Source organism: Gorilla gorilla, chromosome 16, assembly GCF_029281585.2.
Source record: "Gorilla gorilla gorilla isolate KB3781 chromosome 16, NHGRI_mGorGor1-v2.1_pri, whole genome shotgun sequence".
In the NCBI taxonomy this organism is placed as follows: domain Eukaryota; kingdom Metazoa; phylum Chordata; class Mammalia; order Primates; family Hominidae; genus Gorilla; species Gorilla gorilla.
The window spans coordinates 35,655,895-35,674,393 of record NC_073240.2 but is presented as its reverse complement, the minus strand read 5'-3'; the positions used below and the strand labels follow the sequence as shown (position 1 = coordinate 35,674,393).

Here is an 18,499-nt window from a genome sequence, read left to right as displayed (position 1 = left end):
GCCAGGGTAATTGGCTTGGGGGTGAGCACTGACCTAAGTTAATTCTATCAGAGCAAAACCATGTACTTGCTTTAGTGATTCAGGAAGGATTAGTGGGTGTACAGAAGAAGCTCCCTCCATTTTGGTACCATGAGGGACACTCATCTGGTGAAGTCAAAACAGAGGGAATGGGGTAGGGGGGCAAAGAAAAGAATCACAGAGTAATGGAGCTGGAAACCTGATTCAACTGCCTGAAGCCTAACTTATCACCCCTATAGATTTTATTACCCCTATAGATTTTACTTACTGTTAGCCAATTTAGAAGTAGATTTTCTTACAACATATCCCAATTACTAATGGTCACCAATGGTCTCCTAATTGCCAAGCTCATGGTCTTTTTGAAATTCTTGTCCTTTCAGATTTCTTTGAAGCATTTGACACTGGTGACAATCTTGTCATTTGAAACCCTATCTTGACTCCCTGGTTCCTTTGCTTTCTGTCTACAAAACACATTGTAGAAAGCTTGTAAAGAGGAAACCATAAAATATACATAATTTTAGAATGTCCAAAACCATCAGTCAGAAACTTAGTTAAGAGAAGTTGATAAGAAAAGTAGATAGAGATGAGAGCAAGAGGGAGGGGAGATATTATGATACTACGTTTTGTCATAAATCTGCTAGGTATTATAAATTAGAACCATTTACATGTTAGATCAGTAGAAAGCTACATGTGATCTGTAGCTTATTGGTTTAATTTTTTTTTTTTTGGAGATGGAGTCTCGTTCTGTCACCCAGGCTAGGGTGCAGTGGTGCGATCTTGGCTCACTGCAATCTCTGCCTCCCAGGTTCAAGTGATTCCCGTGCCTCAGCCTCCCTAATAGCTGGGATTACAGGTGTGTGCCACCACGCCCAGCTAATTTTTGTATTTTTAGTAGAGACGGGGTTTCACCATGTTGGTCAGGCTGGTCTCGAACTTCTGACCTCAGGTGCGCCATCCACCTTGATCTCCCAAAGTGCTGGGATTACAGGCGTGAGCCACCACACCCGGCCCCTAATATTCTCTTGGCCACAAAATCATGAGATACATTATGAATTTAATAAACATGTAAATTGGAAAATAAACTTTATCATCACCTGGCTGTCTCCCTGCTACCTCAGACTCTCTATATAAAGGAATCATTTTTCCTTTTAAAACCTACTCTACCCTCTATCTTCTCTATTGTGCTTTATGGTTCCACTATTCTTGCAACTACTAAAGATTATTTCTCTTTTTCTGTCTTTCCAGTGTCTTCCACATTTATTCCTTCCTTTTCATTTTGACTGTCAGAACCCACATTTAGTCCTTTTTATTTTAGCTTTAGATTTGCAGTAGTCTCCTAGCTGATATTCCCATCCCCATAGTACCTGCACCAACCCATTTGACATACTACTCAGAAGTCATCTTCCAAAAATAGATTTACAATCAGTGGTTTCCCATTGTCTTCCACAATCGTTATTGTGGAAGAGAGCTTCCTCTCCCTAGCTTTCAAGGCTTTCAACACATCAAGCCTTATTGTTGACTCCTGACATAGCCCTGCATGACCTGCTTCGGTGGCTTTATCTGTGCTGTAACTATAGCATAGTATAGAAATACAGTCCCTGTGGTTTTTGCTAGTCAAAATGTTATATGTCAAGATTCATCATAAAAGCCATCAGAATCTTATTTTTCCTGTTTTATAGTGTGTTTGTAAATAAAATGTCAATAGATATTATACATGCAAAATCTGTTACATTTAAAATTGTGATGATGCAAATTTTAATCACTAGCACTCTAAACAAACTTTACACAATAACATAGGGGGAAAAAGGACTTCATATTTAATCTCCATTCCTACAGGCTTTTGCTTTCACATTCACACTGTCTATTTTTGTTTTTATTTTTGTTGTTGTTGTTGTTGTTGTTGTTTTGAGATGGAGTTTAACTCTTGTTGCCCAGGCTGGAGTGCTATGGTGCAATCTCTGCTCACTGCAACCTCCGCCTTCTGGGTTCAAGTGATTCTCCTGCCTCAGCCTCCCGAGTAGCTGGGATTACAGGTGCACACCACCATGCCCAGCAAGTTTTTGTATTTTTAGTAGAGATGGGGTTTCACCATGTTGGCCAGTCTGGTCTTGAACTCCTGACCTCAAGATGATCCACCTGCCTCGGCCTCCCAAAGTGCTGGGATTACAGGCGTGAGCCACTGCGCCTGGCCCACACTGTTTATTTTTTTACTGTTTTTTTAAATTTTTATTTTTTTGAGATGGAGTCTTGCTCTGTTGCCCAGGCTGGAGTGCAGTGGCCCGATCTCAGCTCACCGCAACCTCTGCCTCCCCAGTTCGAGTGATTCTCCTGCCTCAGACTTCCGAGCAGCTGGGACTACAGGCGCCCGCCACCACACCCGGCTAATTTTTTGTATTTTTAGTAGAGACAGGATTGTTAGCCAGGATGGTCTCAGTCTCCTGACCTTGTGATCTGCCCGCCTCGGCCTCCCAAAGTGCTGGGATTACAGGCGTGAGCCACTGCACCCGGCCTACACTGTTTATTTTTGAACATGTCATATATATTACAAAATTCTAAAGTTACAAAAAGGTATAAAATATGAAATAACTTTTCTCCCCTTCCTGTTGTCCCCTCCCCACAGTTCCTTCTTCTTGGAAACAATAGTGTTATCAGTTTCTTGCATGTGTTCATCCAGGGAGAGTTTAACTAGAGACACATGTTTAATTTATGTATGGATTTGGGAATGGTAGGGGTGTGCATTGAAACTCAGTAATAAGAAACCAAGTTATTCAATTTAAAAAAGGGCAAAAAATATGAATAGAGGCTTCCCCAAAGAAGATATATGAATAGCAAATAAGCACATGAAGAGATGCTCAATTAGTCATTAGGGAAATGTAAATGAAAGTCACAACGAAATATATCACACACCTATTAAAATGACTAAAATTAGGGGCTGGGCACCCCCGATGGCTCACGCCTGTAATCCCAGCACTTTGGGAGGCCGAGGCGGGCGGATCACTTGAGGTCAGGAGTTCGAGACCAGCCTGGACAACATGGTGAAACCCCGTCTCTACTAAAAATACAAAAATTAGCTGGGTGTGGTGGCGTGTGCCTGTAATCCCAGCTACTCGGGTGGCTGAGACAGGAGAATTGCTTGAACTCGGGAGGTGGAGGTTGCAGTGTGCTGGGATCGGGCCACTGCACTCCAACCTGGGCGACAGAGTGAGACTCCATCTCAAAATGAATATATAAATAAATAAATAAAGACTAAAATTAAAAGATTGTCCATATTCACATAGAGGGGAACAATGCACACTGGGGCCTTCCAGAGGGTTGGGTGGGTGGAGGGAGAGGATCAGAAAAAATAACTAATGTATACTGGGCTTAATACCTGAGTGATGAAATAATTTGTACAATGAACCCCTATGACACACCTTTACCTATGTAACAAACCTGCCCATCCTGCACATGTACCCTTGAACTTAAAAATTTAAAAAAAATTGTCCATATTAAGTGTTGACGAGGTGGAGAACAAACTAGAATTATATGCTCCTGATGTGAATGTAAAATAGTACTACTTTAGAAAGATGGCAGTTTCTAAAAACTTAAACATACACTTGCCGGGTGCAATGGCTTATGCCTGTAATCCCAGCACTTTGGGAGGTCAAAGTGGGCAGATCACGAGCTTAGGAGTTCAAGACCAGCCTGACCAACATGGTGAAACCCCGTCTCTACTAAAAATACAAAAACTAGCCAGGTGTGGTGGCGCGTTGCCTGTAATCCCAGCTACTCAGGAGCCTGAGGCAGGAGAATCTCTTGATCCCAGGAGGCAGAGGTTGCAGGGATCCGAGATCACGCCATTGCACTCCAGCCTGGGCGACAGAGCAAGACTCCGTCTCAAACAAACAACAAACAAACAAACACACCTATCGTATAACCCAAATATTTCACTCCTAAGTATTTAAGAGCAAAGGAAGTATATGTCCACATGAAGACTTATACACAAATGCTCATAGTGGCTTTATTTGTAATAACTGAGAACTTGGAACAACTCAGATGTCTATCAGCAGATGAACAGTTTATCAAACTGTGGTATATCAGTAAAATGGAACGAATGTTAAGCAATAAACGAATGAACTACTGATACATGCAACAACATGAATCCATCTCAAAATCATTTCGTTGAGTGAAAGAAGGCATGCACTGTATTATTTCATTTATATAAAATTCCATGAAAAGCAAACTATAGTGACAGAAAGCAGATCAGTGGTTGCCTGAAAAGTGGGTGGGAACAGTGAAGGGCACAGATTGCAAAAGTTCACGAGGAAAAATGAACATATCACGAGGCTTTGATATGCTCATTATCATGATTTTGGCAATAGTCTCACAAATGTATGTTCATGTCAAAACGCATCAAATTTTACAACCTAAATATGTGTGGGTTATTGTATGTCAATTATTTTTATTATTATTTTATTTTTATTTTTTGAGGCTAGTCTCGCTCTGTCACCAAGCTGGAGTGCAATGGTGCAATCTCGGCTCACTGCAACCTCCGCCTCCCTGCTTCAAGTGATTCTCCTGAATCCGAGTAGCTGGAACTACAGGCGCGCGACACCACGCTCGGCTAAATTTTGCTTTTAGTAGAGATGGGTTTTCACCATGTTAGCCAGGCTGGTCTCAAACTCCTGACCTCAGACAATCGGCCAGCTTCAGCCTCCCAAAACGCTGGGATTACAGGCGTGAGCTACCGCGCCTGGCTGGGTTATTGTATGTCAATTTTTACCTCCATAAAACTGTTAAAGCCTGTAATCCCTGCACTTTGGGACCCCAAGGCAGATGGATTACCTAAAGTTGGTGAGTTCGAGACCAGCCTGACCAATACGGAGAAACCCTGTCTCTACTAAAAATACAAAAATTAGCTGTGCATGGTGGCGCATGCCTGTATTCCCAACAACACGGGAGGCTGAGGCAGGAGAATCGCTTGAACCCGGGAGGCAGAGGTTGCTGTGAGCCGAGATTGCACCATTGCATTGCAGCCTGGGCAACAAGAGCGAAACTCCGTCTCAAAAAAAAACAAAACTAAACTAAAACACTGTTAAGGGCAGTTAAAACCCAGCCCATATTCCCAGGCTGTTTTTTTTTTTCGTTGTTGTTTTGTTTTGTTTTTTCTTTAGGGTTGAAAAAAAACTAAATCCCCATTCACCGCACACGGCACTCTTCACTAACCACGAGAAACCCCACCCAACACCATCCACCGGGTCCCTCCCTTGCCCTCCTAATCCCGCCAGCGAGGTGTCTTCTCTCTGCTGCCCGCTAGAGAGCGTGTACAGAGGAGGTCAAAGCTCTTGGCTCGCTAGCTCAGCCCCAACGCCTGCATGAACTTCCGGCTACACGCCATTCCGCTTCCCGAGGAACGCTTGGGCTGTTGTACGGGTTCCCTACGGGACTCTGAAGACTGAGGATATCCGGCCCGGAGCGTTTGTGCGGCGCGGAGTTAAGCGCCCCGGCAGTAACTTAAGGGAAGTGGACTAGGGTTGCCGCTGCCCAGAGCGGTCCTTTAGTTTCCACTGGAGTGGAGGGGAGAGTGCTGCCATGGCAGCCCCTGCGCAGCCCAAGAAGATCGTGGCCCCTACGGTGTCCCAGATCAATGCGGAGTTCGTGACCCAGGTGAGCTCGGGCGAGTCTGGTGTGTGTGAGCGGGTATGGACGTCGTGGCCCCGAGGCCTGGTGGTGGGGTTTTTTTTCAGGATTTAGGAGCCCGGAGGAGGCATTCGTTTGTTAATTGATTCACACACGTCTTTTTACTGAGTATCAGCTCCGTGCCGGCCACTATGCTAGGTGCTGGGCATACCGTGGTGAAAGAAGCTGCCCTGCCCTGGGGAGTTCATGGCCCAAGGAAGACAGACGCATGAAAAGAAAACTACTGTATGAGTTTTGCTTTGTTGGAGTTTGTCTCAGGAGCAGTGGATTCAGAGAGGAGGGAACACCCCAGTCTATCTGAGACTGGCAAGTAGGCTTCGCAGCAGAGTGATGCTGGACTGCCTCTTCAAGTAGGAGTAGGCTTTTTCCTGGTCCTTAGAGTGTCCTGAGTTTTTGAGCAGTGATGAGAAACTGACAAGACACCTCCAAATAGACCCATCTAAAAACAGAGTAATTCTGTAGTTTGAGAGCGTTCATTTAGAATCTGTTTACTATCTTGCATTGTGAGCCACAGTTGGCTTTGGATAGGGAACCACAGTCCTGTGGTTGTCAGCATCATTCCTCATTCTTATTATTTATTTGTGAATTGCATAAGAGTGTAAGTAGTTCAATGTAGAAGTTATCATGCCCACCTGCTTCTTTATTCTTTATTCCTTGTCTCAACAGATTTGCCAGGGCAGAAGCCTAGGGAGTGGTTTTGAATCCTCCCTTTCCCTTAGTCCCTACATTTCTACATTCTAAATATCTTTTGAATCTATCTGGTGTTCTACATCTCTGTCACCCTAAGCTTGGTTGCCATTGTTTTCTGCCTGGACCAAGGTATCGTAATCTGTTATATTGTCCTTCCTCTTGCTCTGCTCTAGCCCATTCTTCATGTTGCTTTCCGAGTGATTTCATACAAGTGCAAATCTCATCATATCACTTGCCTTCTTAAAATCTCTTCCTTCCGGCCGGGCGCAGTGGCTCACGCCTGTAATCCCAGCACTTTGGGAGGCCGAGGCGGGCGGATCACGAGGTCAGGAGATCGAGACCATCCTGGCTAACACGGTGAAACCCCGTCTCTACTGAAAAAAAAAAAAAAAAAAATTAGCTGGGCATGGTGGCGGGTGCCTGTGGTCCCAAGTACTCGGGAGGCTGAGGCAGGAGAATGGCGTGAACCCGGGAGGCGGAGCTTGCAGTGAGCCGAGATCGCGCCACTGCACTCCAGCCTGGGCAACAGTGCGAGACTCCGTCTCAAAAAAAAAAAAAAATCTCTTCCTTCCTTTCCTTCCTTTTCTTCTTTCAAGATAGGGTCTCACTATGTTGGCTGGGCTCCAGTGAGCCTTCCACCTCAGCCTCCCTTGTAGCTAGGACTACAGGGACTACACTAAGGCTGGCTGTCCTTAAAATCTTCAGCCGGGCGCGATGGCTCATGCCTGTAATCCCAGCACTTTGGGAGGCCGTGGCAGGTCGATCACCTGAGGTCGGGAGTTCGAGACCAGCCTGACCAACATGGAGAACCCCTGTCTCTACTAAAAATACAAAAGTAGGCAGGCTTGGTGGTGCATGCCTGTAATCCCAGCTACTCGGGAGGCTGAGGCAGGAGAATTGCTTGAATCCGGGAGGCGGAGGTTGCAATGAGCCAAGATCGCACCGTTGCACTCCAGCCTGGGCAACAAGAGCAAAACTCCGTCTAAAAACCAAGCAAAAAAAAAAAAAATCTTTAAAGAATTCTAATTACCCTTAGGTTAACGGCTGAAATCCTTCATAGTGTTGTGTGATTTGACCTGTGCTTATATCTTCAGTTTCCTCTTTTTCCTCTTCCTTTCTAACTCTGTGCCTTAGCTGTACAGAACTTGGTTTATTTGAATGTGCCATGCTCTTTCATCTCCTGGCCTTTCAACATTGTTTCCTCTGCTAGGAATCCTCATTTTTTTTCTCCCCACCTTCCTTTATTCATTCTCAGCCTTCTACACTACTTTAGAGAGGCTTTTCCTGACAACTTAAACGAGATTAGAGGTCTCTTTCCCCGTATACCTGCATTTTTGCAGTAGAAGTCATTTATTAGTTTACTTCTGTCATGGAACTCACATTTTAGAGGGAAGAACGAGACAGATGAACGGTATAGTTTCATACACTGATAAATGCTATGAGGAAAATGAAACAGGGCTGTGACAGACTGGTTTGAGGTGTATGAAAGACAGTCAGGAAAGTTCTCTCTGAGGTGACATTTGAGCTAACACCTGAATGCAAAGAAGGAGCCAGTTTTGAGAAGAGCAAGGAAATAGCAGGTACACACACCTTAAGGTGTGAATGTAAAGAAGGCCAGGGTGGGCCAGATGCGGTGGCTTGTGGCTCGCAGTGGGATTACACCTGTAATCCCAGCACTTTGGGAGGCTGAGGTGGACGGATCACCTGAGGTCGGGAGTTCGAGACCAGCCTGGCCAATATGGAGAAACCCTGTCTCTACTAAAAATACAAAATTAGCCGGACGTGGTGGTGCATGCCGGTAATCCCAGCTACTCAGGAGGCTGAGGCAGGAGAATCACTTGAACCCAGGAGGCAGAGGTTGCAGTGAGCTGAGATCACGCCATTGTACTTCAGCCTGGTCAACAAGAGCGAACTCCATCTCAAAAAAAAAAAAAAAAAAAAAAAAAAAAAGGCCAGGGTGGCCTTGAAGGCAAAGATTACCTTTCTTTGCACTCTAGAAGAGCCTAAACAGTATCTGGCAAATATTAGACATTAATGTTTGTTCCTGTGGCCCAAGATTGCTGAGAACCTTCCTTTCTCGCACTACATCTTAATGATCTGGCATATTTGTTCATTAATTCACTTATGTATTCATTTGACAAATAGTCATCACACAGTGTGTGCCTAGTACAATACCAGGTGCTGGGAGTACATGGGGAATAAAACAGACATGTTCTCACAATCTAACACACAGTCTGTGGAAGGAGACTTTAAGAGACTTAAAGAACTCACTGTAGTTTAATGTGAGAAATGCCAGATTGGGGTATGAGGGAAGTGCTTTGAGAAAAGAGCATGAAATGATTACTTTGTTGAAGGAAAGAATTTCCAAGAAGAATTTTCTCATTGAGAAAGTATCATTTGAGTTGGACTTTGAAATGTAGAGAGGAAAGTGGGGGAATTGGTTTTCTAGGTAGAGAGGACATCTTGGGCTTAGGTGTTTTCTTCTTTTTTCTTTTTAATTTAATTTCTGAGCATCTGGCATACCTAGCCAGAAAAGGTACTTCTAAAATTATTTATTGAATGAATGAGATCAAGAGGTTAAAATTTAGTTTTAAGGAGATTAGAGATCTGAACTTTGTGACCTCACTTTTTTATACCATTATATTTTTATTTCCTTTTTTGTCTTTCAGTAAGGTTTACTTTAAACAGTTTATACTGTCATAGCTGTACTAAGTAGAGAATGAAAAGTTTTTATTTTACATGAGACTAGAGAGTTTGAGGGAGGGCAATGTGTATATACTGTGAGATCGTGATATTTGAGACATTACACGTTAGACCCCAAGGGAAAGGAGAAACTCAGAGAAGAGATATGATAGATGCTTAATAAATGTTTGCTAATCTTTAATCAAGTACAGATGTACAGTAAGCAGTTTAGATCGGAGATAGGATATACATTTTTATTTGTAATTTCCTGAGTCCATCATAACAGGTTAGACTCAATTCTCTTAATGGTATGATGTAAGAAGAAGATGACTGAATTTATGATGCCCATAGGGAGCAGAATGAGGAAATGAGGACACCACAGAATAACTGGGGGTGAGGTGAAGATTTTCTATTGAGTTGGAGAGTGATTGGTAATTTGGGAAGGTGTTATTTATTTATTTATTTTTGAGACGGAGTCTTGCTCTGTCGCCCAGGCTGGAGTGCAGTGGCTTGGTGTCGGCTCACTGCAATCTCCACCTCCCAGGTTCAAGCAATTCTCCTGCCTCAGCCTCCCGAGTAGCTGGAATTATAGGTGCACACCACCACGCCTGGCTAATTTTTGTGTTTTTAGTAGAGATGGGGTTTCACGATGTTGGCCAGGCTGGTCTTGAACTCCTGACCTCAGGTTATCCGCCTGCCTCGGCCTCCCAAAGTTCTGAGATTACAGGCATGAGCCACCATGCCTGGCCGGAAGGTGTCATTTAGGTAGGAAGTTACTGTAATATTTTTAGAGGCTATTCCTCAGGGCCAGTGTCCTAACTGCCTGGGAGGCTCTTTTAGTGTGTTTTATGTGTTCATCACTGAGCTATAAAAGCAAAGAAAACAAGTCCCATCTCTTAAGTATTCCAATTAAATGAGAAGGAAAGATGGATAAGCAATCAAATATTTATAATATAGAAAGGTAAGATTATAAAGAGTTATATACAAAATGAAGAGAAGGAGAAAGCAATTGTCACCATCAGGTAGTGTTGAGGACAGCCTCACAGAAGTAACATTTCAGATTTTGCTTCATTTGTCCATCCATTCATCTATCAGACTTTATTAGTGCCTCTGATATGCCAGACACTGCAGAGTAGTCACCTTTGTATAAATATATTGAGTCTTTGTGCTTGCCAGTTTTCTGTTTTTAAAGAGATTATAATTGGGTTTTAAAACAAAACCGTATGAATAAGACTATGCTGTTTCTTTAAATATGTAGAGAGAGTTATATATTTGTTTAAATTTCACAATTTACAGGTCAAGCCTAATCTGCTGAAATATGCCAGCTCTTATATTCTCTGTAATAAGCAGCCGATAGACTACAATTTTTTTTTCTTTAGGTTTTGTTATGGGTGTGAACTACTCATTTAAATGCTCATTATTTTAGAAAGTATTCATGAAGATTTTGAGTACCATTTGTAATACTTGCTGTAATTTGTAATACTAACTGTAATCTTGGGCAGATCACTTATTTTTTCTAGACCAGGGTTTCCTTATCGCTATGCTGAAGATGTTTGGCTCTGTGGTTATTAACTGAGCTGTATTGTTTCTCTAGGGGTGGTTGGAGAGGATTTTTTTTGTTTGTTTATGTCACAATGGCATGTTGTAGTGCAAAGCACTACTGGCATTTAGTGGTTTGGGGTCAAGGATGCCAACTGGCCTGCATGCCTGTGTAGTCCCTTCAGATTTACTCTGTCCCCCAGTGCCGAGTAGGGCCTTGTTAAGATACAGCTTATCACTAAATGATCTGTCTTCCAGCTCTGCAATGGCAAGAATCTGGGACTTACTGTTTATACTGTTTACTTTGCAGTTAGCATGTAAATACTGGGCTCCCCACATCAAGAAGAAATCACCTTTTGATATAAAGGTAAGTATTTTTGGTTTCAACATAATTCTTGAGAAGTTACACTCCTTTTAAAGGGTTATTTCAACAAAAGCTTTCCATAATTTTTTTAAAATTAAAAACAACCTAACGATCTACAAAAAATACAATTTTTTGCTTATCAAACTTAGCAATTATTTATGTTAGGAAATTTGGAAGACATAGAAACTACACATAAGAAAATAATCACTACCCAGAGATAACCTCTCTTACCATTTTGTTGTATTTTCTTTAAGCCTTAACAAAAATGTGTATGTGGCTGGGCACCATGGCTCACGCCTGTAATCCCAGCACTTTGGGAGACCAAGGCCAGTGGATCACAAGGTCAGGAGATCGAGACCATCCTGACCAACACGGTGAAACCCCATCTCTACTAAAAATACAAAAAATTAGCCGGGCACGGTGGCGGGCGCCTGTAGTCCCAGCTACTCGGGAGGCTGAGGCAGGAGAATGGCGTGAACCTGGGAGGCGGAGCGTGCAGTGAGTCGAGATCGCACCACTGCACTCCAGCCTGGACGACAAAGCGAGACTCCGTCTCAAAAAAAAAAAAAAAAAAAGTGTATGTGTATAATTTACTTAACTGTTTTTCTGTTTATAGATTCTTAGGTTATTTTAAATTTATCATTATTATAAATGATCATGTAATAAATATCTTTGTAAATATACAGAAATTTTTGTACAAGTTTTTGATAGTTCATTTAGGATTAAATCTGTTGTGTTATCTTGTTTTTAGAGTGGTGAATGAGGTAAAGGTCTATAATAAAGATGGAAGGAGCAGCAGTTGTATAGTGTAATAACTAAAGTCCAGTAATATTCGATAAGGGAATTGAACTTATTCAATTGAATAAGTCCAACTGAAGCAATTTAGAACAAATAATATGACAAATTCCCAAATATAGGGTTAATTCTCATTGGATTAGGTTCTTAAAGAGAGGTCTAAGGCCGGGTGTGGTGGCTCATGCCTATAATCCTAGTGCTTTGGGAGATCAAGGAGGGAAGATCATCTGAAGCCAGGAGTTTGAGACTAGACTGGACAGTAGTGAGATCTCGCCTCTACAAAAAAATTTAAAAAATTGGCTTGTGCAGTGGCTGACACATGTAGTCTCAGTTGCTCTGGAAGCTGAAGCGGGAGGATGACTGACTGAGCCCAGGAGTTTGAGGCTGCAGTGAGCTGTAATCAGGCCACTGCACTCCAGCCTGGGCAACAGAATGAGACCCTGTCCCTTAAAGAGAGTGAGGTCTTTAAATGAAATAGATGTTGACATTGCATACCATTCAACAAGTAATGAAGACTCTTAAGCTTTGCCATTATAAATTTAATGGTGATGCTTTAGGCACTGTTGGTAAAACTGAACTTTTTACCCAAAATTTCTTACTTTATTTGAACTTAAATTCTTACGAATATATATTTGTTTTTGCCAGTAATCTTTTTTTTTTTTTTTTTTTTGGAGATGGAGTCTCGCTCTTGTCACCCAGTTTGGAGTGTAATAGCACGATTCTGGCTCACTGCAGCCTCCATCTCCTGGGTTCAAGCGATTCTTCTGCCTCAGCCTCCTGAGTAGCTGGGATTACAGACGCACGCCACCACGCTCTGCTAATTTTTGTATTTTTAGTAGAGACGGGGTTTTGCCATGTTGGCCAGGCTGGTCTCAAACTCCTAACTTCAGGTGATCTGCCCACCTTGGCCTCCCAAAGTGGTGGGATTACAGGCTTGAGCCACCGCACCCGGCCAGCCAGTAATCTTTATTTTATTATTTAATTTTAAATTTGATGAAAACAATAACAGGGCATTTCATCTAGATTGAACAAGACTTGTTTTCCTCATCGCCTCCCTCCCTTTACCACTCACAAATACTTATTTCACAAATATACTTGTAGCAGTTAAAAGATATTATAGGCTAGGTACCATGGCTCATGCCTGTAATCCCAGCACTTTGGGAGGCTGAGGCGGTAGGTCATTTGACTTCAGGAGTTCGAGACCAACCTGGGCAACATGGTGAAACCCCATCTCTACCAAAAATACAAAAAATTAGCTGGGTATGGTGGTGTATGCCTGTGGTCCCAGCTATTTGGGAGGCTGAGGCTGGAGGATAGTTGAGCCTGGAAGGCAGACGTTGCAATGAGCTGTGATTGCACTGCTACACTCCACCCTGGGTGACAGAGTGAGACCCCATCTCAAAAAAAAAAAAAAAAGACATTATAGTTACCATACGATAATATTATACCATGTTAAAGCACTTCATAATTTTACAGTAGTATTTTTTTTTTACTATTATTAATGCTAGCACTACTACTGCTGCTATTGATAACTGTTAGTGAAGGCTCACTGTGTGCCAGTATTTGTACTAATTGTTTATATGCCGTGTCTTATTTTATTTTCAGTAACCCTGTGTGGTAGTTTGTGTTATTAGATCTGTTTTGTGGGTAAGGAAACTGAGGCTTGGAGAGGTCAGGCACTTGCCTAAGAGTTCCAGCCATCAGTAGTGAAGGCAGATGTTTTGAACCAGTCTTCCAATTCGAGAGTCTGAGTTCTTTTTTTCTTTTTTTTTTTTGAGATGTACAATTCCAGAGTCAGAATTCTTTTTTTTTTTTTTTTTTTTTTGAGATGGAGTCTCGCTCTATCACCAGGCTGGATGGAGTGCAGTGGCGCGATCTTGACTCAGTGCAACCTCCGCCTCCCGGGTTCAAGTGATTCTCCTGCCTCAGCCTCTGAAGTAGTTGGGACTGCAGGTGTGCGCCACCACGCCCAGCTAATATTTGTATTTTTAGTAGAGACAGGGTTTCACCATGTTGGCCAGAATGGTCTTGATCTCTTGACCTCATGATCCACCCTCTTCAGCCTCCCAAAGTGCTCGGATTACAGTCGTGAGCCACCGTGCCTGGCCAGAGTCTGAATTCTTAAGTAGTACACCATTCTGCCCACCCTCACTCAAATGAATGGAAATTCTGAAGCTCTGTCATATTCATTTGGATAAGGAGATGTAACAATTAGAATTTGTGTCTGTTATGTCTTCACACTTTTAAATTATTTTCTCTCTGGGTTTTGAAGGCGCACAGTTATGACTCTCAAATGGAGTCTCATAACATTTATACACTTTAAGTTTAAAAAAAATCCTGATCTTGTGAATTTTTATTTTCCCTAAAAATCTTTATAAGCACATCATTTTAATGAATCTAGGGCTCTGTTTTATTATTTGTTTTTTCTACTTTGCTTTCTGTTAATTTCACATTTCGAGGAATATAATGGGAGTATTTTGAATATCTCATTATTTCAATAGCAGTAATATTTGATGGCTTTCCTAAACCAACTTATTTTATATAATCTCACTCATTAAAAACTGTCAATTTAGGGTTGAAAAAAGTTGTTGAGATATTAAACATTTTTATATTTTTGATAACAGGTTATTGAAGATATATATGAAAAAGAGATTGTCAAATCAAGGTAGGAATGAATTTAAATTTTATACAATGTGATTGAGGTGGACCAAGTTGGATCTTAGCTAAACTTCTAAATGTGATCATAACTTGAACCTTTTTTTCTGTTTCAAGCTGGTCGTCAGGGAAATGGTGACTAGAAAAACTTTAGGTGCTGAAGAGTCATAAATTATTTTTTGCCTTCTAACTTTTGGCTCAGATTAGAGGTATCAAATCCCATAGGGTTTATTTGGATTTAGATGGAATTTGAGAAAAAGTAAACATGAAGATTTTATTACTAGTATTATTTCTGATTCACCTTTTAAAAATATTCTTAAAAAGTTATGAAAGTAAGACATTATTAAATTTACAATAATATAGTATACATATGTAATGTATAAAATGTATAATAACAAACACAGAAGTGATAAAAATTATTTTTGAGCAATATGCTGTAAGGGGTGAGTTTCAATAAATCATCTTTTCTGCCCCCAATCCCTGGTTCATGTATATGGTTCATATACATCTGTTCTATTCCCCACCCCTTCACATGTTTTTTCAAACACAAAAGGGTTTGTACTCTACATGCTATTTTTCATCATGCTTCTTTTAAAAAATTTAACAGTGTGTCTTAGGCATCTTTTTGTATATGCACCTGCAGATATGTATGTCCAGTGAGTATTTTAAAAGGATATTTGACTAAATGGGTCAAAGGCCATCTTCAGGATTTTGTTCTTTATTTGAAAAACAGCAGGAAGTAAGAAGAGTTGTAAGCACAGCGGTATTTGAAAAAGAGAATTTGGGTTTGTTTGTTTTTTTTCTTTTTTTGAGACAGGGTTTCACCATGTTGGCCAGGCTAGTCTCAAACTGCTGGCCCCAAGTGATCCACCTGCCTTGGCCTTCCAAAGTGCTGGGATTACAGGCACTAGCCACTGCACCCAGCGAGAATTTGGATTTGGAGGGAGCAAGAGGCAGGGAATTAATTAGGTGAGCATTGTAGTAGTCAACTTCAAGATGTCATAGATTTGGCTTGTGGGGAAAGTTGGGAGCGGAATTGTCCATTTGAGAAAGACAGAGGTGGAGAGACTTGATGTTTGGATGTGGCAGATGTAGGAAGAGGAGGAATCAAAGATGATCCTAAAATTTTTTGCTTAAGTTGCTGAGTGATTAGTGATGCCATTACTGACTTTTGCCACGTTGTTGGGGGTAGGATTGGGTGTAGATCTTTATTTCACTTTTGGATATATTGAATTCTAGCTACTTAAGAGCTATGAAGATGGAGATATGGAATAAGCAGTTGGATATCCAGGTGTATAGCTCAAAAGAGATTGGGTTGGCTGGGCATGGTGGTTCATGCCTGTAATCCCAGCACCTTGGGAGGCCGAGGTGGGTGGATTGTTCAAGCCCAGTAAGTAGTTCAGGACCAGCCTGAGCAACATGGCAAAACCCTGTGTCCAGAAAAAACACAAAAAATTAGCTGGACATGGTGGCGTATGGCTGTAGTCCCAGTTACTCAAGAGGATGAAGTGGGAGGATCACCTGAGCCCAGGAGGTTAAGGGTTCAGTGAGCCACAATTGTGCCACTGCACTCTAGCCTGGGCAACAGAGTGAGACCCTGTCTCAAAACAAACAACAAAAAGAGACTGAGTTGAGCCTACTTTGTATTAGCCACCTTTTCGATGCTAACAGTACAACAGAAAAGAGGGGAGATACGATCCCTGCTCTCCTGGAGCTTACATTCTAGTAGGTCAGACAGACGGACAGACAGATATCTATATATCTATATCTATATATCTATATGTAATGTAATGTCAGGAGACAGTAAATGCTGTGAATTAAAGTGTGGTTAGAGGATAGTGACAAGGGCTGGTATTTCAGAATAATTAGGCAAATTCTCTCTGAAAGTAGGACATTTGAGCAGATTTGTAACATATGGTCTGAAGGTGAGTATGAATGAAATTTCTTGAGAAAACTAGAGATGAGTGGGTGGATTAATTCTGGTATCATTTTTTCTTCTATATTAAGGTTATACTAGTTTGAAAATTATTTTGAATCTTCAGAATAGATTTTCACTCCAGTGGAAAGTGATTGTTTATTTTTTCATTTAAACCCTTGCTATTAATATTTCTTCTTCAGAGGTGATTTTTTATAACAACCAAAAGCTGCTAATGATTTTTAAGCCATATACATTTGGCTACTTTTTATATGTAGCTCTCTTCTGTGTAGCCGAGATTGCGCCATTGCACAATGTGTGACAGGGTTGCTCTCTTTCACCCAGGTTTGAGTGCAGTGGTGTGATCTCAGCTCATTGCAACCTCTGCCTCCTGGGCTCAAGTGATCCCCCAACCTTAGCCTCCCGAGTAGCTGGCACCACAGGCACAAACCACCATGCCCAGCTAATTCTTTTTGTATTTTTGGTAGAAACAGGGTTTCTCCATGTTGCCCAGGCTGCTCTCACTCCTGAGCTCAAGCAGTCTGCCCACTTTGACCTCCCAAAGTGCTGGGATTATGGGAATTAGCCACCACACCCAGCCCCTACCGTTATTCTTTTTTATTTTTTGAGACGGAGTCTTGCTCTGTCGCCAGGCTGGAGTGCAGTGGCATGATCTCGGCTCACTGCAAGCTCCGCCTCCCGGGTCCACGCCATTCCCCTGCCTCAGCCTCCCGAGTAGCTGGGACTACAGGCGCCCGCCACCACCCCCGGCTAATTTTTTGTATTTTTAGTAGAGACGGGGTTTCACCATGTTAGCCAGGATGGTCTCGATCTCCCGACCTTGTGATCGCCCGCCTCAGCCTCCCAAAGTGCTGGGATTACAGGCGTGAGCCACTGCGCCCGGCCACCCCTATGTTGTTCTTAGTTCTGAAAGAAGTAGCTGTCTTTGGCATGGCTAAGATTTATCTTGGCACTTTTAACAGTCGTTTTCTTATCTTGGACACGTTTTTTATTATTATTTTTAAATTTTTTAATGTTTTTTTTATGTTTATGTTTTTTGTTTTATTATTATTATTTTTTTTATTTTTTTTTATGTTTTTTTGAGACGGAGTTTCGATCTTGTTGCCCAGGCTGGAGTGCAATGTTGCAGTCTCGGCTCACCACAACCTCCACCTCCCAGGTTCAAGTGATTCTCCTGCCTCAGCCTCCTGAGTAGCAGGGATTACAGGCATGCTCCACCACGCCTGGCTAATTTTATATTTTTAGTAGAGACGGGGTTTCTCCACGTTTGTCAGGCTGTCACTCCCGAACTCAGGTGATCCACTTGCCTCGGCCTCCCAAAGTGCTGGGATTACAGGTGTGAGCCACCACGCCTGGCCTACATTTTTTATTTCCAAGTACACTTCTGTAACACATAAACTATAGTATGTATTTAAAAATTTAACATGGTGAAACCCCGTCTCTACTAAAAATACAAAAATCAGCTGGGTGTGGTGGCACCTGTAATCCCAGCTACTCGAGAGACTGAGGCAGGAGAATCGCTTGAACCCGGGAGGTGGAGGTTGCAGTGAGCTGAAATTGTGCCACTCCACTCCAGCCTGGGCGACAGAGCAAGACTCTGTCTGAAAAAAGAAAAAAAAAAATTTAAATGACCAGTTTTTTAGGCTAGGTCCTGAGGAAATTATTTTGCTGAGCTATGTGCTCACGGCATTTTCAGTATTGGGGGAATGGCTTGATGTAACAGCCATGTTACTGTATGGTACATTACACAATTGATTCATATTTGCTGTTCTTGCCATTATCAGATTTGGCAGGCTTATCTTAATGAATTCTTAATCCAAGTTTGATTTTAAAAATATTTGAAAAATAATAGTTAAGTGCTTACTATGTGCCAGATTCTGCTGTAAGCACCTTGCTTTCTGCTATAAGCATCTAGCTCATTTATTACCACAACAACCCTGTAACACTATTATTATCCTCATTTTATGGATGAGGAAACTGAAGTAGATAGGTTAAATAACTTGCCCAAGATGTTTCCCAGTATTTAGAGGCACACCAGGTATTGAATCCTGGTTCCCTGGTTCTTTTTTTTTTTTTTTTTTCTGAGTTCTTACTGAATATTCTGCTCTGTTCTTTCATTTTTTTGAGATGGAGTTTCGTCC

At 41.8% G+C, this 18,499-nt stretch overlaps 1 protein-coding gene across 5 annotated transcripts in view; it reads left to right on the top strand.

Annotated features, from left to right (window-relative positions):
• Nucleotides 1–5,322: 5,322 nt before the first annotated feature.
• AQR (aquarius intron-binding spliceosomal factor) overlaps nucleotides 5,323–18,499 on the top strand; it is a 109,301-nt gene continuing 96,124 nt past the window's right edge. For 2 of the 5 annotated variants that reach the window (XM_055363249.2, XM_055363248.2), the window contains exons 1-3: nucleotides 5,397–5,664; nucleotides 10,919–10,975; nucleotides 14,392–14,432. In XM_055363249.2, coding sequence (XP_055219224.1) covers nucleotides 5,590–5,664; nucleotides 10,919–10,975; nucleotides 14,392–14,432 — 173 coding nt within the window. In that variant the 5' untranslated portion in view covers nucleotides 5,397–5,589. Of the gene's footprint in view, nucleotides 5,665–10,918; nucleotides 10,976–14,391; nucleotides 14,433–18,499 lie in introns of all 5 variants that reach the window. The other 3 variants (XM_031002200.3, XM_055363251.2, XM_055363250.2) reach the window with 3 other exon arrangements.